The sequence below is a fragment of the Oncorhynchus mykiss genome, chromosome 15 (assembly GCF_057628025.1).
Source record: "Oncorhynchus mykiss isolate SJ-2025 chromosome 15, ASM5762802v1, whole genome shotgun sequence".
NCBI classification, from domain to species: Eukaryota; Metazoa; Chordata; class Actinopteri; order Salmoniformes; family Salmonidae; genus Oncorhynchus; species Oncorhynchus mykiss.
In genome coordinates, this window is record NC_143036.1 from 9351959 (window position 1) to 9375000 (window position 23042).

Genomic DNA, 23042 nt, shown 5'->3' on the forward strand with positions numbered 1-23042 from the left:
GGAGATAACAGAGACCAGGGAGATAACAGAGACCAGGGAGATAACAGAGACTAGGGAGATAACAGAGACTAGGGAGATTACATAGACAACAGAGAAGGAGATAAACAACTTAGTCTGACTCATTTCATAGCTCAGTAACTCTTACCCAAACTCTACCTGTAGTCTTACAGATATTGTAAACGGAGCATGATGTCATCTAAAGGAAGACATTGGTATTCACCAACAGCTGCCTACTGTATCTGTCTGCCCTGTGAGGAAGTGATACTGTGATTACTTGAAACCATCAGCCTCCAATTAAACAATTGAATAATTAACACCAATTGTCCCTCCTCTTCTCCCACCACTGCCAAGATGAAAGTTTTCACCGTTTTTAGCTTTTTCGAGACTTGTGCCCACAACAGCATATGTGGTGTGTGTGTTTTAATGTCACATGCACAAGTACAGTGAAATGCCTTTCTCCCAAACCCAACAGCACACTCATCAATATCAATGGACAGTCATGGCCAGAAGTTTTGAGAATGACACAAATATTAATTTCCACAAAGTTTGCTGCTTCAGTGTCTTTAGATATTTTTGTCAGATGTTACTATGGGATACTGAAGTATAATTACAAGCATTTCATACGTGTCAAAGGCTTTTATTGACAATTACATGAAGTTGATGCAAAGAGTCAATATTTGCAGTGTTGACCCTTCTTTTTCAAGACCTCTGCAATCCACCCTGGCATGCTGTCAATTAACAACTGGGCCACATCCTGACTGATGGCAGGCCATTCTTGCATGATCAATGCTTGGAGTTTGTCAGAATTTGTGGGTTTTTGTTTGTCCACCCGCCTCTTGAGGATGAACCACAAGTTCTCAATGGGATTAGGGTCTGTGGAGTTTCCTGGCCATGGACCCAAAATATCGATGTTTTGTTCCCCGAGCCACTTAGTTATCACTTGTGCCTCATGGCAAGGTGCTCCATCATGCTGGAAAAGGCATTGTTCATCACCAAACTGTTCCTGGATGGTTGGGAGAAGTTGCTCTCGGAGGATGTGTTGGTACCATTCTTTATTCATGGCTGTGTTCTTAGGCAAAATTGTGAGTGAGCCCACTCCCTTGGCTGAGAAGCAACCCCACACATGAATGGTCTCAGGATGCTTTACTGTTGGCATGACACAGGACTTATGGTAGCGCTCACCTTGTCTTCTCCGGACAAGCTTTTTTTCCGGATGCCCCAAACATTTGGAAAGGGGATTCATCAGAGAAAATGACTTTACCCCAGTCCTCAGCAGTCCAATCCCTGTACCCTTTGCAGAATATCAGTCTGTCCCTGATGTTTTTCCTGGAGAGAAGTGACTTCTTTGCTGCCCTTCTTGACACCAGGCCATCCTCCAAAAGTCTTCACCTCCCTGTGCATGCAGATGCACTCACACCTGCCTGCTGCCATCACTGAGCAAGCTCTGCACTGGTGGTGCCCCAATCCCGCAGCTGAATCAACTTTAGGAGATGGTCCTGGCGCTTGCTGGACTTTCTTGGGCGCCGTGAAGCCTTCTTCACAACAATTGAACCGCTCTCCTCAAAGTTCTTGATGATCCGATAAATGGTTGATTTAGGTGCAATCTAACTGGCAGCGATATTGTTACGGACAACTAGGTGTGGTGGGTGGAATCAGGCGCAGAGAGCAAGGTTCAGTTGTTTCTTCCAATTTATTCCCCAGCACAACAAAACAGTCACGCCATATACAGTGCCTTGCGAAAGTATTCGGCCCCCTTGAACTTTGTGACCTTTTGCCACATTTCAGGCTTCAAACGTAAAGATATAAAACTGTATTTTTTTGTGAAGAATCAACAACAAATGGGACACAATCATGAAGTGGAACGACATTTATTGGATATTTCAAACTTTTTTAACAAATCAAAAACTGAGCGTGCAAAATTATTCAGCCACTTTAAGTTACTACTTTGTAGCGCCACCTTTTGCTGCGATTACAGCTGTAAGTCGCTTGGGGTATGTCTCTATCAATTTTGCACATCGAGAGACTGAAATTTTTTCCCATTCCTCCTTGCAAAACAGCTCGAGCTCAGTGAGGTTGGATGGAGAGCATTTGTGAACAGCAGTTTTCAGTTCTTTCCACAGATTCTCGATTGGATTCAGGTCTGGACTTTGACTTGGCCATTCTAACACCTGGATATGTTTATTTTTGAACCATTCCATTGTAGATTTTGCTTTATGTTTTGGATCATTGTCTTGTTGGAAGACAAATCTCCGTCCCAGTCTCAGGTCTTTTGCAGACTCCATCAGGTTTTCTTCCAGAATGGTCCTGTATTTGGCTCCATCCATCTTCCCATCAATTTTAACCATCTTCCCTGTCCCTACTGAAGAAAAGCAGGCCCAAACCATGATGCTGCCACCACCATGTTTGACAGTGGGGATGGTGTGTTCAGGGTGATGAGCTGTGTTGCTTTTACGCCAAACATAACGTTTTGCATTGTTGTCAAAAAGTTCAATTTTGGTTTCATCTGACCAGAGCACCTTCTTCCACATGTTTGGTGTGTCTCCCAGGTGGCTTGTGGCAAACTTTAAACGACACTTTTTCTGGATATCTTTAAGAAATTCTTCTTGCCACTCTTCCATAAAGGCCAGATTTGTGCAATATACGACTGATTGTTGTCCTATGGACAGAGTCTCCCACCTCAGCTGTAGATCTCTGCAGTTCATCCAGAGTGATCATGGGCCTCTTGGCTGCATCTCTGATCAGTCTTCTCCTTGTATGAGCTGAAAGTTTAGAGGGACGGCCAGGTCTTGGTAGATTTGCAGTGGTCTGATACTCCTTCCATTTCAATATTATCGCTTGCACAGTGCTCCTTGGGATGTTTAAAGCTTGGGAAATCTTTTTGTATCCAAATCCGGCTTTAAACTTCTTCACAACAGTATCTCGGACCTGCCTGGTGTGTTCCTTGTTCTTCATGATGCTCTCTGTGCTTTTAACGGACCTCTGAGACTATCACAGTGCAGGTGCATTTATACGGAGACTTGATTACACACAGGTGGATTGCATTTATCATCATTAGTCATTTAGGTCAACATTGGATCATTCAGAGATCCTCACTGAACTTCTGGAGAGAGTTTGCTGCACTGAAAGTAAAGGGGCTGAATAATTTTGCACGCCCAATTTTTCAGTTTTTGATTTGTTAAAAAAGTTTGAAATATCCAATAAATGTCGTTCCACTTCATGATTGTGTCCCACTTGTTGTTGAAAAAAAAAATACAGTTTTATATCTTTATGTTTGAAGCCTGAAATGTGGCAAAAGGTCGCAAAGTTCAAGGGGGCCGAATACTTTCGCAAGGCACTGTATGTTGCCAGTCCAAAACAGGACAAACTAGTCCGGAGAATAAATACACAAAAATAAATCACACCATCAAACACAGAGTAACAATGACAAGCCCGCACAAATGCCCTTAAATACCCTACAAACAAAACCTAATACTTAACAGGTGTACCCAATTACCCAATAACCAAAACAAACGGAAAGGGAATCGATGGCAGCTAATAGGCCGGCGACGACGACCGCTGAGCACCGCCCGAACAGGAAGAGGCACGGTTCGTGACAGTACCGGCGAGGTTCGTGACAGTACTCCCCCCCCCCCCCCCTGACGCGCGGCTCCCGCAGCGCGCCGACCCCGGCCTCGAGGACGACCCGGAGGACGAGGCGCAGGGCGATCCGGGTGGAGGCGATGGAAATCCATCAAGAGGGAAGGATCTAAAATGTCCCTCCCCGGTACCCAGCACCTCTCCTCCGGACCGCACCCCTCCCAGTCCACGAGGTACTGCAGGCCCCTCACCCGGCGTCTCGAGTCCAGAATAGCTCGTACTGTGTACGCCGGGGACCCCTCGATGTCCAGAGGGGGTGGAGGGACCTCCGGTACCTCACTGTCTTGTAGGGGACCAGCTACCACCGGCCTGAGGAGAGACACATGAAACGAGGGGTTAATACGATAGTAAGAGGGAAGTTGCAATCTATAACACACCTCGTTTATCCTCCTCAGGACTTTAAATGGCCCCACACACTGCGGCCCCAGCTTCCGGCAGGGCAGGCGGAGGGGCAGGTATCGGGTCGAGAGCCAGAACCTGTCCCCTGGTGCGAACACCGGGGCCTCACTGCGGTGGCGGTCAGCGTCTCTCTTCTGCCGTTCACTGGCCTGCCTGAGAGAATCCTGGACTGCCCGCCAGGTCTCTCTAGAGCGCTGTACCCACTCCTCCACCGCAGGAGCCTCGGTCTGACTCTGATGCCATGGAGCCAGGACCGGCTGGTAGCCCAGTACGCACTCGAATGGCGACATATTCGTGGACGAATGCCGAAGAGAGTTCTGGGCTAACTCTGCCCACCCACTGTACCACGCCCATTCGCCTGGCCGGTCCTGGCAATACGACCTCAGAAACCTGCCCACTTCCTGGTTTACTCTCTCCACCTGCCCATTACTTTCGGGGTGATAACCAGAGGTAAGGCTGACCGAAATCCCCAGACGCTCCATAAACGCCTTCCAAACCCGGGACGTGAACTGGGGACCCCGATCGGAGACGATATCCTCTGGAAACTCATAGTGCCAGGTTCAACCCTCAACGCCCGCTCGATGTCCGCGTCCACCTCCCATACCACTGGGGCCACCAGCCGAGAGGCTGGAAGGATGGGAGTGGGTTCGATGGACCGGTCCTCTGTGTCATAGAGACGGGACAGCGCATCGGCCTAAGTGTTGAGGGAACCTGTTCTGTAAGAGATCGTAAATCTAAAACGTGTAAAGAACATTGCCCACCTAGCCTGACGCGGATTCAGTCTCCTCGCTGCTCGAATATACTCCAGATTGCGGTGGTCAGTCCAGATGAGGAAAGGGTGTTTAGCCCCCTCTAGCCAGTGTCTCCACACCTTCAGGGCCTTTACCATAGCTAGTAACTCCCGGTCCCCCACACCATAGTTCCGCTCCGCCGGACCCAGCTTCTTCGAAAAGAAAGCGCAGGGACGGAGCTTCGGTGGCGTGCCCGAGCGCTCAGACAGCACGGCTCCAACCCCAGCCTCGGACGCATCCACCTCCACTATGAATGCTAACGAAGGGTCCGGATGCGCCAACACGGGAGCCCCAGTGAACAGTGCCTTCAACTTGTTGAAGGCTCCATCAGCCTCTGCTGACCACCGCAAACGCACCGGGCCCCCCTTCAGCAGTGAGGTAATGGGCGCCGCTACTTGGCCAAAACCCTGGATAAACCTCCGGTAGTAATTGGCAAACCCTAAAAACCGCTGCACCTCCTTTACCGTGGTCGGAGTTGGCCAATTACGCACGGCGTTAACGCGGTCACACTCCATCATCATTCCCGAGCTGGAAATGCGATAACCCAGGAAGGAAACGGCTGGTTTGGAGAACACACATTTCTCAGCCTTAACGTATAGGTCATGCTCTAGCAGTCGCCCAAGAACCCTGCGCACCAGGGAAACATGCGCGGCGCGTGTGGTAGAATAAATCAAGATGTCATCAATATAGACCACCACACCCTGCCCGTGTAAGTCCCTGAGAATCTCATCTACAAAGGATTGGAAGACGGCTGGAGCATTTTTCAACCCATACAGCATGACGAGGTACTCATAGTGGCCTGATGTGGTACTAAACGCTGTTTTCCACTCGTCTCCTTCCCGAATACGCACCAGATTATACGCGCTCCTGAGGTCCAGTTTTGTGAAGAAACGCGCTCCGTGGAATGATTCCACCGCCGTAGCGATGAGAGGTAGCGGATAACTAAAACCCACTGTGATCGAATTGAGACCTCGATAATCAATGCACGGACTCAGACCTCCCTCCTTTTTCCTCACAAAAAAGAAACTCGAGGAGACGGGTGACATGGAGGGCCGAATGTACCCCTGTCTCAGAGCTTCCGTGACACATGTTTCCATAGCCAGCGTCTCCTCCTGTGACAGTGGGTACACATGACTCCGGGGAAGTGCAGCGTTCTCCAGGAGGTTTATCACGCAATCCCACCGTCGATGGGGTGGTAATTTAGTCGCCTTCTTCTTACTAAAAGCGATAGCCAAATCGGCATATACTGGGGGGATGCGCACAGTGGAAACCTGGTCTGGACTTTCCACCGTCGTGGCACCGATGGAAACTCCTATACACCTCTCTGAACACTCGTCTGACCACCCCTTAAGAGCCCCCTGTTTCCATGAAATAAGGGGATTGTGAATAGCCAGCCAGGGAACCCCCAACACCACCGGAAACCCAGGTGAATCAATAAGGTAGAAACTGATCCTCTCCCTATGATTCCCCTGCGTTACCATGTCCAGCGGAATCGTGGCCTCCCTGACCAGCCCTGACCCTAGCGGTCGGCTATCTAAGGAGTGCACGGGGACAGGTGGGTCTATCTGCACTAACGGAATACCCAATTTACGGGCGAGTCCACGATCCATAAAACTCCCAGCTGCGCCTGAATCGACTAGCGCCTTATGCTGAAGAGAGGGGAAAAACGCAGGGAAAAAAATTAACAAAAACATGTGACCAACAGGGAGCTCTGGATGAGTTTGGTGCTTACTCACCTGGGGTGGCCGAGGAGTGTTCCGCCGACCATCTCGACTCCCAGAGGGACTCCTCCAACACCGGTCCGAAGTGTGTCCTTTCCGTCCACAATAGGAGCAGGAGGAGCCCCCTCTGATCCCCCTAGATGCAGCTCCTCCCAACTCCATCGGAGTGGGAGTGGGAGAGCTGGAAGGTGGAATTAACAGGACCCCTTCTGAACGTCCGCGGGCAGCTAGCAGGTTGTCCAATCGAATAGACATGTCTATTAGTTCATCCAGGGAGAGAGTTGTGTCCCTGCAAGCCAGCTCCCGGCGGACGTCCTCCCGGAGACTACACCGGTAATGGTCCATCAGGGCCCTGTCATTCCACCCAGCACCAGCAGCTAGGATCCTGAACTCCAACGTGAAGTCCTGCGCGCTCCTCGTCTCCTGTCTGAGGTGGAACAGTCGCTCACCCGCCGCTTTACCCTCTGGTGGATGATCGAACACTGCTCGGAAACGGCGGGTGAACTCCAGGTAGTTGTCCCGAGCCGAATCTGGACTGTGCCAGACCGCGTTAGCCCAGTCCAGGGCCCTACCCGTTAAACAGGAGACGAGGAGGCTCACCCTCTCCTCACCCAAGGGAGCCGGACGCACGGTAGCCAGGTAGAGCTCTAGCTGGAGCAAAAATCCCCGGCACCCAGCCGCTGCTCCATCGTAATCCCTCGGGGGGGGGAGAGAACGCAGTGCGCCGGACCCAGAGGACGAAATAGGTGGTGTCGGCAGTGGTGGAGCTGGGGTAGACGTCGGTAGACCACTCCTCTCCCATCGTTCCATCCTCTCCATCATCTGGTCCATCGCGATACCGATCCGATGGAGGACAGCTGTATGGTGAAGGACGCGCTCCTCCATAGTGGGGAGAGGGGTGGTCGCTGCTCCTGCTGACTCCATTTCTGAGGGTGCGGGGCTTCTGTTACGGTCAACTAGGTGTGGTGGGTGGAATCAGGCGCAGAGTGCAAGGTTCAGTCGTTTCTTCCAATTTATTCCCCAGCACAACAAAACAGTCACGCCAACACACATATGTTGCCAGTCCAAAACAGGACAAACTAGTCCGGAGAATAAATACACGAAAATAAATCACACCATCAAACCCAGAGTAACAATGACAAGCCCGCACAAATACCCAGCGGGCCTAGTGCCCTTAAATACCCTACAAACAAAACCTAATACTAAACAGGTGTACCCAATTACCCAATAACCAAAACAAACGGAAAGGGAATCGATGGCAGCTAATAGGCCGGCGACGACGACCGCCGAGCACCGCCCGAACAGGAAGAGGCACCATCTTCGGCGAGGTTCGTGACAGATATCCTTGCCTGTGAAGCCCTTTTTGTACAAAGCAATGATGACGGCACGTGTTTCCTTGCAGTTAACCATGGTTGACAGAGGAAGAACAATGATTCCAAGCACCACCCTCCTTTTGGAGCTTCCAGTCTGTTATTCAAACTCAATCAGCATGACAGAGTGATCTCCAGCCTTGTCCTTGTTAACACTCACACCTGTGTTAACTAGAAAATCACTGACATTATGTCTGCTCGTCCTTATGTGGCAGGGCTGAAATGCAGTGGAAATGTGTTTTTTTGTTCCAGGGTCATTAACAATATACAGGGTCTGTTCCAGGGTCAGTAGTTATATTCAGGGTCTGTTCCAGGGTCAATAGCTATATTCAGGGTCTGTTCCAGGGTCAGTAGCTATATAGAGGGTCAGTTCCAGGGTCAGTAGCTATATAGAGGGTCAGTTCCAGTGTCAGTAAGCTATATACAGGGTCAGTTCCAGGGTCAGTAGCTATATACAGGGTCAGTTGTTATATACAGGGTCAGTTCCAGGGTCAGTAACTATTTACAGGGTCAGTTCCAGGGTCAGTAAGCTATATACAGGGTCAGTTCCAATACCATATTTACAATGTGCAGGGATACTGGAGTGATGGAGGTCTATACTGTCTGTATCGGGGTAAGGTGACAGGGATACTGGAGTGATGGAGGTCAATACTGTCTGTATCGGGGTAAGGTGACAGGGATACTGGAGTGATGGAGGTCTATACTGTCTGTATCGGGGTAAGGTGACAGGGATACTGGAGTGATGGAGGTCGATACTGTCTGTATCGGGGTAAGGTGACAGGGATACTGGAGTGATGGAGGTCTATACTGTCTGTATCGGGGTAAGGTGACAGGGATACTGGAGTGATGGAGGTCAATACTGTCTGTATCGGGGTAAGGTGACAGGGATACTGGAGTGATGGAGGTCTATACTGTCTGTATCGGGGTAAGGTGACAGGGATACTGGAGTGATGGAGGTCGATACTGTCTGTATCGGGGTAAGGTGACAGGGATACTGGAGTGATGGAGGTCTATACTGTCTGTATCGGGGTAAGGTGACAGGGATACTGGAGTGATGGAGGTCTATACTGTCTGTATCGGGGTAAGGTGACAGGGATACTGGAGTGATGGAGGTCTATACTGTCTGTATCGGCGTAAGGTGACAGGGATACTGGAGTGATGGAGGTCAATATTGTCTGTATCGGGGTATGGTGACAGGGATATTGGAGTGATGGAGGTCGATACTGTCTGTATCGGGGTAAGGTGACAGGGATACTGGAGTGATGGAGGTCGATACTGTCTGTATCGGGGTAAGGTGACGAGGTATCAGGATATACGGAACCTTATATTGTATTCTATCCTTATAACGTATTCAGACCCCTTCACTTTTTCCACATTTTGTTACGTTACAGCCTTATTCTAAAATTGATTAGACGTGACGCTTGGCATTCAGACCAAAGAGTTCAATCTTGGTTTCATCAGACCAGGGAATCTTGTTTCTCATGGTCTGAGAGTCTTTAAGTGCCTTTTGGCAAACTCCCAAGCAGGCTGCCATGTGCCTTTTACTGAGGTGTGCCTTCCGTCTGGCGACTCTACCATAAAAACCTGATTGGTGGAGTGCTGCAGAGATGGTTGTCCTTCTGGAAGGTTCTCCCATCTCCACAGAGGAGATGGGAGCTCTGTCAGAGTGACCATCACGTTCTTGGTCACCTTTTCAAAAAAATCCATTTTAGAACGAGGCTGTGAAGAAACAAAATGTGGGAAAAGTCAGAGTGAGTTCTTTCCGAAATCACTGTACGTGTTTGTGTGTTTGAGTGTGAGTGTCTATGTCAGTGAGAGAGAGAGAGATACGTTGAGATAATTCATCTAGGATGCATCTCACAATTTCCTCAGATATCTTTCCTGTTAATTGTTTTTTTTACACTCAGGCTTTCCACCAATTAATTATATCACCCTATTTTGATAATAGGCTATTGATTTTCTGGTGTTACTGGTGATAACATCAGTTGATCCCCTTGTGCTCCACTTGTGGACCAAATCCAGCCATGAAAAAAAAATATTTTATGGCCTGATCCCAGATCTGTCATGGATGTGCTTTAGAAGGACAGTACAGATTAGGGTTGTCACGATACCACGATACTCCATGTTTCATAGCCAAATAGAAAACACAAAGCAGACAGAACTCCATGGCTCTTTAAAAACCTGCTGTATATAAAATAGTGTGTGATACAAAGTAAAAAGTGATGGCTAGTTATATCTGGGATCTCGTGGTCAAGTTCAGATTTATTGTCCTGGGAGGACGGGTTAGAGAGAGAGGGTTAGGGGAGGGAGGGGAAGAGAGAGAGGGTTGGGGGGGAGGGAAGAGAGGGAAGAGAGGGAGGGAAGAGAGAGGGTTAGCGGGAGGAAAGAGAGGGAAGAGAGAAAAGTGGGAGAGGGTTAGGGGGATGTAGGGAGGGAAGGAAGTGAGGGAAGAGAGGAAAGAGAGAGGGGGGGAGGGAAGAGAGGTGGGGAAGAGAGAGAGGGTTAGGGGGGAGGGAGAGTAAAGAGGGAGGGAAGAGAGAGAGGGTTAGCGGGAGGAAAGAGATGGAAGAGAGAAAAGAGTGAGAGGGTTAGGGGGAGGGAGAGAAGGAAGGAAGTGAGGGAAGAGAGGAAAGACAGAGGGGGGGGGGGGACGGATGGGAAGAGAGAGAGGGTTAGGGGGAGGGAGAGGAGAGATGGAAGAGAGAGAGGGTTAGGGGAGGGAGGGGAGGGAGGGAGGGTTAGGGGAAGAGAGGGAGGGTTAGGGGAAGAGAGGGAAGAAAGAGAGGGTTAGGGGAAGAGAGGGAAGAAAGAGAGGGTTAGGAGACGAGAGGGAAGAAAGAGAGGGTTAGGGGACGAGAGGGAAGAAAGAGAGGGTTAGGGGACGAGAGGGAAGAGATGGAAGAGAGAGAGGGTTAGGGGAAGAGAGGGAAGAAAGCGAGGGTTAGGGGGAGGAAGGGAAGAAAGCGAGGGTTAGGGGGATGGAGGGAAGAGTTGTGGGTGGTCAGAGGAGAGAGAGGGATGGGAGAGGAGTGAGAGAGAGGATATTCAGCATTCATCTGGTGTTTTGTGTTCATGAACTGCTTGCCTCTTTTCATCAGCAGGGAATCCATCAGATACATTTTCCCCCGGTTACCGTTACCGCTAGTCACGTCCGAGGGATTTTTTTATCCAAAGTACTGTATGATTCATCTGTGTGTGTGTGCGGACTTTTCTAACTTTGTGTGATCTAGATGCAGAGGAGTGGCGGAAGCTACTGTGTGTTTGTGTGTGTGTGTGTGTGTGTGTCAGTGTGTGTGTGTATGTGTTTAACTCTTGTTTTAACTCTTTGTAGAGCTGGATGCAGAGGAGTGGTGGAAGCTGCTGTGTGTGGAGTGTCTAGGAAGTTGTCTGAACGACATCAGCCTGGGAGAACCAGACCTGTTAGCAACGGGGGTGCAACGGGAGCAGAACGGTGAGTCCCCAATTAGAACACTGGCTAATGTCAATCCTTCCCCGAACTGGTTAGCAGTTTACTTTACTGGCCTTGACGTGTTAGTGCAACTGAGTCCTTAGAGGTTCGTGAGAAGGGAATGGTGAGTCCACTATTAGCCCCTGCCAATAGAAGCCATTTCAGGTCCATCTCTATAAATTCCCCCCCCCGCAATAGAGGTGTGTGTGTGTGTGTGTGTGTGTGTGTGTGTGTGTGTGTGTATGTATTTATGTGTGTATCTATTTATGTGTGTATGTATTTATTTGTGTGTGTGTGTGTGTGTGTGTGTGTGTGTGTGTGTGTGTGTGTGTGTGTGTGTGTGTGTGTGTGTGTGTGTGTGTGTGTGTGTGTACATGTGTCTTCCTGGCCTAATGAGAGGTGCTGTGCATCACTGCCTCTCCTCATAATGAAGCTTGTCACAGAGATGGATGAGATTATAGAGGCTGGGGCTGAGGCCTTGTGAAATCACTGTGCTTCCCACACATTTCCCCCATCCAGGAAATAGAAACTGAGAAAATGGAGAAAAGAGAGAAATACATAAAGAAGAGGAAGGTATAGCTGTGTTGTTATACCTAGACTAGCTGTGGAAATGATTGCAATGTGTGTGTGTGTGTAATAAGTAGACTTTGGAAATCGAATAATAAAAAAAACTGTTCTGAATGGTAAAAAGGGAATGCAACTGAACGGTTTAGAGGGAGTGTAACTGAACGGTAAAGAGGGAGTTTAACTGAATGGTTTAGAGGGAGTGTAACTGAACGGTAAAGAGGGAGTGTAACTGAACGGTAAAGAGGGAGTGTAACTGAACGGTAAAGAGGGAGTGTAACTGAACAGTAAAGAGGGAGTGTAACTGAACGGTAAAGAGGGAGTGTAACTGAACAGTAAAGAGGGAGTGTAAGTGAACGGTTTAGAGGGAGTGTAACTGAACGGTTTAGAGGGAGTGCAACTGAACGGTAAAGAGGGAGTGTAACTGAACGGTAAAGAGGGAGTGTAACTGAATGGTTTAGAGGGAGTGTAACTGAACTGTTTAGAGGGAGTGTAACTGAACGGTTTAGAGGGAGTGTAACTGAACGGTAAAGAGGGAGTGTAACTGAACGGTAAAGAGGGAGTGTAACTGAATGGTTTAGAGGGAGTGTAACTGAATGGTAAAGAGGGAGTGTAACTGAATGGTTTAGAGGGAGTGTAACTGAATGGTTTAGAGGGAGTGTAACTGAATGGTTTAGAGGGAGTGTAACTGAATGGTTTAGAGGGAGTGTAACTGAACGGTAAAGAGGGAGTGTAACTGAAAGGTTTAGAGGGAGTGTAACTGAACGGTTTAGAGGGAGTGTAACTGAACGGTTTAGATGGAGTGTAACTGAACGGTTTAGAGGGAGTGTAACTGAACGGTAAAGAGGGAGTATAACTGAACGGTAAAGAGGGAGTATAACTGAATGGTAAAGAGGGAGTGTAACTGAACGGTAAAGAGGGAGTGTAACTGAATGGTAAAGAGGGAGTGTAACTGAACGGTAAAGAGGGAGTGTAACTGAACGGTAAAGAGGGAGTGTAACTGAACGGTTTAGAGGGAGTGTAACTGAATGGTTTAGAGGGAGTGTAACTGAATGGTTTAGAGGGAGTGTAACTGAACAGTAAAGAGGGAGTGTAACTGAACGGTTTAGAGGGGGTGTAACTGAACCGTTTAGAGGGAGTGTAACTGAACGGTTTAGAGGGAGTGTAACTGAACAGTTTAGAGGGAGTGTAACTGAACGGTTTAGAGGGAGTGTAACTGAACGGTTTAGAGGGAGGGTAACTAAACTGTAAAGAGGGAGTGTAACTGAACAGTTTAGAGGGAGTGTAACTGAACAGTAAAGAGGGTGTGTAACTGAACGGTTTAGAGGGAGTGTAACTGAACGGTTTAGAGGGAGTGTAACTGAACGGTTTAGAGGGAGTGTAACTGAACAGTTTAGAGGGAGTGTAACTGAACGGTTTAGAGGGAGTGTAACTGAACAGTTTAGAGGGAGTGTAACTAAATGGTAAAGAGGGAGTGTAACTGAACGGTAAAGATGGAGTGTAACTGAACGGTAAAGAGGGAGTGTAACTGAACGGTAAAGAGGGAGTGTAACTGAATGGTAAAGAGGGAGTGTAACTGAACGGTAAAGAGGGAGTGTAACTGAACGGTAAAGAGGGAGTGTAACTGAACGGTTTAGAGGGAGTGTAACTGAATGGTTTAGAGGGAGTGTAACTGAATGGTTTAGAGGGAGTGTAACTGAACAGTAAAGAGGGAGTGTAACTGAACGGTTTAGAGGGGGTGTAACTGAACCGTTTAGAGGGAGTGTAACTGAACGGTTTAGAGGGAGTGTAACTGAACAGTTTAGAGGGAGTGTAACTGAACGGTTTAGAGGGAGTGTAACTGAACGGTTTAGAGGGAGGGTAACTAAACGGTAAAGAGGGAGTGTAACTGAACAGTTTAGAGGGAGTGTAACTGAACAGTAAAGAGGGTGTGTAACTGAACGGTTTAGAGGGAGTGTAACTGAACGGTTTAGAGGGAGTGTAACTGAACGGTAAAGAAGGAGTGTAACTGAACGGTAAAGAGGGAGTGTAACTGAACGGTTTAGAGGGAGTGTAACTGAACAGTAAAGAGGGAGTGTAACTGAACAGTAAAGAGGGAGTGTAACTGGAAGGTTTAGAGGGAGTGTAACTGAACGGTAAAGAGGGAGTGTAACTGAACGGTTTAGAGGGAGTGTAACTGAACAGTAAAGAGGGAGTGTAACTGAACAGTTTGGAGTGAGTGTAACTGAACAGTAAACAGGGAGTGTAACTGAATGGTTTAGAGGGAGTGTAACTGAACGGTAAAGAGGGAGTGTAACTGAACGGTTTAGAGGGGTGTAACTGAACGGTTTAGAGGGAGTGTAACTGAACGGTTTAGAGGGAGTGTAACTGAACGGTAAAGAGGGAGTGTAACTGAACAGTAAAGAGGGAGTGTAACTGAACAGTAAAGAGGCAGTGTAACTGAACGGTAAAGAGGGAGTGTAACTGAACGGTTTAGAGGGAGTGTAACTGAACGGTAAAGAGGGATTGTAACTGAACAGCAAAGAGTGAGTGTAACTGAACAGTAGAGGGAGTGTAACTGAATGGTAAAGAGGGTGTGTAACTGAACGGTAAAGAGGGAGTGTAACTGGACGGTTTAGAGGGAGTGTAACTGAACGGTAAAGAGGGAGTGTAACTCAACGGTTTAGAGGGAGTGTAACTGAGCGGTAAATAGGGAGTGTAACTGAACGGTAAAAAGGGAGTGTAACTGAACGATTTAGAGGGAGTGTAACTGAACGGTTTAGAGGGAGTGTAACTGAACGGTTTAGAGGGAGTGTAACTGAACGGTAAAGAGGGAGTGTAACTGAACAGTAAAGAGGGAGTGTAACTGAACAGTAAAGAGGGAGTGTAACTGAACAGTAAAGAGGGAGTGTAACTGAACGGTAAAGAGGGAGTGTAACTGAACGGTTTAGAGGGAGTGTAACTGAACGGTAAAGAGGGAGTGTAACTGAACAGTAAAGAGGGAGTGTAACTGAACAGTAAAGAGGGAGTGTAACTGAACGGTAAAGAGGTAGTGTAACTGAACAGTAAAGAGGGAGTGTAACTGAACGGTTTAGAGGGAGTGTAACTGAACAGTTTAGAGGGAGTGTAACTGAACGGTTTCGAGGCAGTGTAACTGAACGGTTTAGAGGGAGTGTAACTGAACGGTAAAGAGGGAGTGTAACTGAATTGTTTAGAGGGAGTGTAACTGAACGGTAAAGATGGAGTGTAACTGAGTGGTTTAGAGGGAGTGTAACTGAACGGTAAAGAGGGAGTGTAACTGAACAGTAAAGAGGGAGTGTAACTGAACAGTAAAGAGGGAGTGTAACTGAACAGTAAAGAGGGAGTGTAACTGAACGGTAAAGAGGGAGTGTAACTGAACGGTTTAGAGGGAGTGTAACTGAACGGTAAAGAGGGAGTGTAACTGAACAGTAAAGTGGGAGTGTAACTTAACAGTAAAGAGGGAGTGTAACTGAACAGTAAAGAGGGTGTATAACTGAATGGTAAAGAGGGAGTGTAACTGAACGGTTTAGAGGGAGTGTAACTGAACGGTGAAGAGGGAGTGTAACTGAATTGTTTAGAGGGAGTGTAACTGAACGGTAAAGAGGTAGTGTAACTGAACAGTAAAGAGGGAGTGTAACTGAACGGTTTAGAGGGAGTGTAACTGAACAGTTTAGAGGGAGTGTAACTGAACGGTTTCGAGGCAGTGTAACTGAACGGTTTAGAGGGAGTGTAACTGAACGGTAAAGAGGGAGTGTAACTGAATTGTTTAGAGGGAGTGTAACTGAACGGTAAAGATGGAGTGTAACTGAGTGGTTTAGAGGGAGTGTAACTGAACGGTAAAGAGGGAGTGTAACTGAACGGTAAAGAGGGAGTGTAACTGAAAATAATCTGGGCCAAGGTTTCATTTTGATTCCACTAACATCGTCTTACTGCTCTCATAACTTTGTGCTCTGCCCTCGTTTCTTGTTTATTTATACGAATCCGTCTTTTAATGTGAGGAATCTGAACAGCCCATCTAGTTCAATGAACAGTACTAACCTTTATCTTCCCTCTCGCAGCTTCGATGTAAAAGGACAGGGAAATATTGAATTACAGTACATTCGGAAAACTATTCCAACCCCTTGACTTTTTCCACATGTTGTTACCTTACAACCTTATTCTAAAATGAATTTAAAAAAAACATCCTCATCAATCGACACACAATACCCCATAATGACATCACAATACCCCATAATGACATCACAATACCCCATAATGACATCACAATACCCCGCAATGACAAAGCAAAAGATTAAATATCTAATTTACAGAAGTATTCAGAACGGTTGATATGAGACTCTAAAAATTGAGCTCAGGTGCATGCTGTTACCATTGATCATGTTTCTACAACTTGATTGGAGACCACCTGTGGTAAATTCAATTGATTGGACATGATTTGGAAAGGCACGCACCTGTCTATATAAGGCCCACAGTTGACAGTGCATGCCTGAGCAAATACCAAGCCATGAGGTCAAAGGAATTGTCCATAGAGCTCTGAGACAGTATTGTGTCAAGGCACAGATATGGTGAAGGGTATCAAAAACATTTATGCAGCATTGAATGCCCCCAAGAACACAGTGTCCTCCATTAATGGAAGAGGTTTGGAACCACCAAGATTCTTCCTAGAGCTGGCCGCCCGGCCAAACTGAGCAATCGGGGGAGAAGGGCCTTGGTCAGGGAGGTGACCAATAACCCGATGGTCACTCTGACAGAGCTCTAGATTTTCTCTGTGGAGATGGGAGAACCTTCCAGAAGGACAAGCAGCTCTTCAGCACTCAACCAATTAGGCCTTTATGGTAGAGTGTCGAAACGGAAGCCACTACTCAGAAAAAAAGCACATGATAGCTCCCTTGGAGTTTGCCAAAAGGCACCTAAAGGATTCTCAGACCATGAGAAACCAGATTCTTTGGTCTGATGAAACCAAGATTGAACTCTTTGGCCTGAATGCCAAGCATCAAGTCTGAAGAAGCATGGTGGTGGCAGCATCATGCTGTAGGGATGTTTTTCAGCGGCAGGGACTGGGAGACGAGTCAAGATCGAGGGAAAGAAGAACGGAGTAAGGTACAGAGAGCTCCTTAATGAAACCTGCTCCAGAGCGCTCAAGACCTCAGACTAGGGTGAAGGTTCACCTTCCAACAGGACAATGATCCTGAGCACACAGTCAAGACAATGCAGGAGTGGCTTCAGGACAAGTCTCCGAACGTCCTTGATTGGCCCAGCCAGAACCCAGACTTGAACCCGATCAAGCATCTCTGGAGAGACCTTAAAAATAGCTGTGCAGCAACACTCCCCATCCAACCTGACAGAGCTTGAGAGGATCTGCAGAGAAGAATGAGAGAAACTCCCCAAATACAGGTGTGCCAAGCTTGTAGCGTCATCCCCAAGAAGACTCGAGGCTGTAATCGCTGCAAACGGTGCTTCAACAAAGTACTGAGTAAAGGGTCTGAATACTTTTGTAAATGTGATATTTCTGTATTTTATTTCAAATATTTTTGCAAAAATGTCATTATGGTGTATTGTGTGTAGACAATTTTAACTAACAAATGTGGAAAAAGAATCCTTTCCGAAGGCACTGCATATTCATAACATCGATGTGGTGTGTGTGTGTGGGGGGGGGGGGGGGGGGGTGGGGGGGGGGGGGGGGTACTGAAGTGTACTAATATCGTAGACAGCTCCACACTCAGCAGTTAGACTTCAGTTAGTGATCTCCCAACAACAGGGGCCGATAATTAAATCAAAGTAAATGTTCTTGCTGCGCCTAAAAATAGTGTAATGAGGGAGATTTGCTACCACTTGTTCGTTTGAGTCCGTTTTGATGAAGCGAAGGAGATGAAATGGGAGAACATATTTTAAGTCTATTGAGACTTAATTTAAAACACTCCTTAGCAACTGGACGCTGACCTTCACAATGCTCATCCTTCTGTCTCTCTCACTGTCTCTCTCTCTCTCTCTCTCTCTCTCTCGCTCTCTCTGTCTCTTTGTCTCTCTGTCTCTCTCTCTGTCTCTCTCTCTCTCGCTCTCTCTCTCTCTGTCTCTCTTGCTCTCGCTCTGTCACTCTCTGTCTCTCTCTCTCTGTCTCTCTCTTTCTCTCTCTCTGTCTCTCTCTCTCGCTCTCTCTCTGCCTCTCTCTTTCTCTCTCTCTGTCTCCCTCTGTCTCTCTCTCTCGCTCTCTCTCTGCCTCTCTCTTTCTCTCTCGCTCTGTCTCTCTTGCGCTCTCTTGCGCCCTCTCGCCCTCCTTCATCTTCTGCTCTCTCTCTGTCTCTCTCTCTCTCTCTCTCTCTCTCTGTCTTTTTCTCTCTGTTTCTCTCTGTTTCTCTCTGTCTCTCTCTCTCTCTTTCTCTCTCTCTGGTTCTCTCTGTCTCTCTCTTTCTGTCTCTCTCTTCTCTCTCTCTCTCTCTCTCTCTATCTCTTTCTCTCTCTCTGTGTCTGTTTCTCTCTGTTTCTCTCTGTTTCTCTCTGTCTCTCTCTGTCTCTCTCTTTCTCTCTCTCTCTCTCTCTCTTTCTCTCTCTCTCTTTCTCTCTCTCTCTTTCTCTCTCGCTCTCTGTGTTTCTCTCTGTTTCTCTCTGTTTCTCTCTGTCTCTCTCTGTCTCTCTCTTTCTCTCTCTCTCTCTCTGTTTCTCTCTCTCTCTTTCTCTCTCTCTCTTCTCTCTCTGTCTCTCTCTTTCTCTCTCTCTCTCTCTCTCTCTTTCTCTCTCTCTCTCGCTTTCTCTCTCTCTCTTTCTCTCAATTCAATTCAATTCAATTCAATTCAATTCAATTCAATTCAATTCAATTCAATTCAATTCAAGGGCTTTATTGGCATGGGAAACATGTGTTAACATTGCCAAAGCAAGTGAGGTAGACAACATACAAAGTGAAAATATAAAGTGAAAAACAAAAAAAATTAACAGTAAACATTACACATACAGAGGTTTCAAAACAGTAAAGACATTACAAATGTCATATTATATATATATATACAGTGTTTTAACAATGTACAAATGGTTAAAGGACACAAGATAAAATAAATAAGCATAAATATGGGTTGTATTTACAATGGTGTGTGTTCTTCACTGGTTGCCCTTTTCTCGTGGCAACAGGTCACAAATCTTGCTGCTGTGATGGCACACTGTGGAATTTCACCCAGTAGATATGGGAGTTTTTCAAATTTGGATTTGTTTTCGAATTCTTTGTGGATCTGTGTAATCTGAGGGAAATATGTCTCTCTAATATGGTCATACATTGGGCAGGAGGTTAGGAAGTGCAGCTCAGTTTCCACCTCATTTTGTGGGCAGTGAGCACATAGCCTGTCTTCTCTTGAGAGCCATGTCTGCCTACGGCGGCCTTTCTCAATAGCAAGGCTATGCTCACTGAGTCTGTACATAGTCAAAGCTTTCCTTAATTTTGGGTCAGTCACAGTGGTCAGGTATTCTGCCGCTGTGTACTCTCTGTTTAGGGCCAAATAGCATTCTAGTTTGCTCTGTTTTTTTGTTAATTCTTTCCAATGTGTCAAGTAATTATCTTTTTGTTTTCTCATGATTTGGTTGGGTCTAATTGTGCTGTTGTCCTGGGGCTCTGTAGGGTGTGTTTGTGTTTGTGAACAGAGCCCCAGGACCAGCTTGCTTAGGGGACTCTTCTCCAGGTTCATCTCTCTGTAGGTGATGGCTTTGTTATGGAAGGTTTGGGAATCGCTTCCTTTTAGGTGGTTGTAGAATTTAACGGCTCTTTTCTGGATTTTGATAATTAGTGGGTATCGGCCTAATTCTGCTCTGCATGCATTATTTGGTGTTCTACGTTGTACACGGAGGATATTTTTGCAGAATTCTGCGTGCAGAGTCTCAATTTGGTGTTTGTCCCATTTTGTGAAGTCTTGGTTGGTGAGCGGACCCCAGACCTCACAACCATAAAGGGCAATGGGCTCTATGACTGATTCAAGTATTTTTAGCCAAATCCTAATTGGTATGTTGAAATTTATGTTTCTTTTGATGGCATAGAATGCCCTTCTTGCCTTGTCTCTCAGATCGTTCACAGCTTTGTGGAAGTTACCTGTGGCGCTGATGTTTAGGCCAAGGTATGTATAGTTTTTTGTGTGCTCTAGGGCAACAGTGTCTAGATTGAATTTGTATTTGTGGTCCTGGTGACTGGACCTTTTTTGGAACACCATTATTTTGGTCTTACTGAGATTTACTGTCAGGGCCCAGGTCTGACAGAATCTGTGCATAAGATCTAGGTGCTGCTGTAGGCCCTCCTTGGTTGGTGACAGAAGCACCAGATCATCGGCAAACAGCAGACATTTGACTTCGGATTCTAGCAGGGGGAGGCCGGGTGCTGCAGACTTTTCTAGTGCCCGCGCCAATTCGTTGATATATATGTTGAAGAGGGTGGGGCTTAAACTGCATCCCTGTCTAACCCCACGACCCTGTGTGAAGAAATGTGTGTGTTTTTTGCCAATTTTAACCGCACACTTGTTGTTTGTGTACATGGATTTTATAATGTCGTATGTTTTACCCCCAACACCACTTTCCATCAGTTTGTATAGCAGACCCTCATGCCAGATTGAGTCGAAGGCTTTTTTGAAATCAACAAAGCATGAGAAGACTTTGCCTTTGTTTTGGTTTGTTTGGTTGTCAATTAGGGTGTGCAGGGTGAATACATGGTCTGTTGTACGGTAATTTGGTAAAAAGCCAATTTGACATTTGCTCAGTACATTGTTTTCATTGAGGAAATGTACGAGTCTGCTGTTAATAATAATGCAGAGGATTTTCCCAAGGTTACTGTTGACACATATTCCACGGTAGTTATTGGGGTCAAATTTGTCTCCACTTTTGTGGATTGGGGTGATCAGTCCTTGGTTCCAAATATTGGGGAAGATGCCAGAGCTAAGTATGATGTTAAAGAGTTTTAGTATAGCCAATTGGAATTTGTTGTCTGTATATTTGATCATTTCATTGAGGATACCATCAACACCACAGGCCTTTTTGGGTTGGAGGGTTTTTATTTTGTCCTGTAACTCATTCAATGTAATTGGATAATCCAGTGGGTTCTGGTAGTCTTTAATAGATGATTCTAAGATCTGTATTTGATCATGTATATGTTTTTGCTCTTTATTCTTTGTTATAGAGCCAAAAAGATTGGAGAAGTGGTTTACCCATACATCTCCATTTTGGATAGATAATTCTTCTTGTTGTTGTTTGTTTAGTGTTTTCCAATTTTCCCAGAAGTGGTTAGAGTCTATGGATTCTTCAATTGCATTGAGCTGATTTCTGACATGCTGTTCCTTCTTTTTCCGTAGTGCATTTCTGTATTGTTTTAGTGATTCACCATAGTGAAGGCGTAGACTCAGGTTTTCCGGGTCTCTATGTTTTTGGTTGGACAGGTTTCTCAATTTCTTTCTTAGATTTTTGCATTCTTCATCAAACCATTTGTCATTATTGTTAATTTTCTTCGGTTTTCTATTTGAGATTTTTAGATTTGATAGGGAAGCTGAGAGGTCAAATATACTGTTAAGATTTTCTACTGCCAAGTTTACACCTTCACTATTACAGCGGAACGTTTTACCCAGGAAATTGTCTAAAAGGGATTGAATTTGTTGTTGCCTAATTGTTTTTTGGTAGGTTTCCAAACTGCATTCCTTCCATCTATAGCATTTCTTAATGTTACTCAGTTCCTTTGGCTTTGATGCCTCATGATTGATTATTGCTCTGTTTAAGTAGACTGTGATTTTGCTGTGGTCTGATAGGGGTGTCAGTGGGCTGACTGTGAACGCTCTGAGAGACTCTGGGTTGAGGTCGGTGATAAAGTAGTCTACAGTACTACTGCCAAGAGATGAGCTATAGGTGTACCTACCATAGGAGTCCCCTCGAAGCCTACCGTTGACTATGTACATACCCAGCGTGCGACAGAGCTGCAGGAGTTGTGACCCGTTTTTGTTGGTTATGTTGTCATAGTTGTGCCTAGGGGGGCATATGTGGGAGGGAATGCTGTCACCTCCAGGCAGGTGTTTGTCCCCCTGTGTGCTTAGGGTGTCAGGTTCTTGTCCGGTTCTGGCATTTAGGTCGCCACAGACTAGTACATGTCCCTGGGCCTGGAAATGATTGATTTCCCCCTCCAGGATGGAGAAGCTGTCTTCATTAAAATATGGGGATTCTAGTGGGGGGATATAGGTAGCACACAGGAGGACATTTTTCTCTGTTAGGATAATTTCCTTTTGAATTTCTAGCCAAATGTAAAATGTTCCTGTTTTGATTAATTTAATGGAGTGAGTTAGGTCTGCTCTATACCAAATTAGCATACCCCCTGAGTCCCTTCCCTGTTTCACACCTGGTAGTTTGGTGGATGGGACTACCAGCTCTCTGTAACCTAGAGGGCAACCAGTGGGTCCGTCTCCTCTATACCAGGTTTCTTGCAGGATGACAATGTCTGTATTACCGATTTCTTTGGTGAAGTCCGGGTTTCTGCTCTTTAGGCCAAAGGCAGATGACCTCAGGCCTTGGATATTCCATGATAATATAGTGAAGGCTTTTTGTTCCATAGAGTGTCCAATGTTGTTGGTCGTGGTTTGGCCTCAGGCCAGTAAGTGTGAGCAGAGCCTGCTGAGCATCTGGTACATGCCATTGGCTTCGGCGGGTGTGAGAGTGGGGGTTGGGACTGTTTGCCCGCTCACTACCTGGGCGTATGTGTGGCTTCCATGTTGAGGCCCTCTTTGCGGGGGTGGGGTGCATGGGGTGGGCAGGAGTGGCATAGGTCTGACCTGGGTGGGCCTAAATGGGGTGTGGGCATGGTTGACGTGGGGGGGTGTTGATTGGTTGGGGTGGGGGTGTGGATGTGTCTGGGTGTACTGTGGTCTGGATGTAATTCCTCTTGGCGTGGGTCCTCTATGTGTAGGTCCAGGGGGGGGTCCTGCAGATCTGGGAGGGTGTCTCGCTGGTCTGGATGGGGTGTCTATTGATCTGTTGCTCCTGTGTGAAGTGTTGGGGATACGTTTGAGAGCGATGTCCTTTAGAGTTCGGGCAAAGGTGGGCACTGCTGCCTTGTAGAGGTGGACCTGGTCATAGAGGCTGTTCAAGTCCAGGGTGGAGTGGTGGGCCAGGAAAA

The 23042-nt window shown here is 46.8% G+C and overlaps 1 protein-coding gene across 1 annotated transcript in view; it reads left to right on the forward strand.

Annotated features, from left to right (window-relative positions):
* LOC110490900 (docking protein 6-like) overlaps positions 1-23042 on the forward strand; it is a 131338-nt gene that overhangs the window by 72669 nt on the left and 35627 nt on the right. The window contains exon 4 of the mRNA XM_036945723.2: positions 11249-11368. Coding sequence (XP_036801618.1) covers positions 11249-11368 — 120 coding nt within the window. The remainder of the gene's footprint in view (positions 1-11248; positions 11369-23042) is intronic.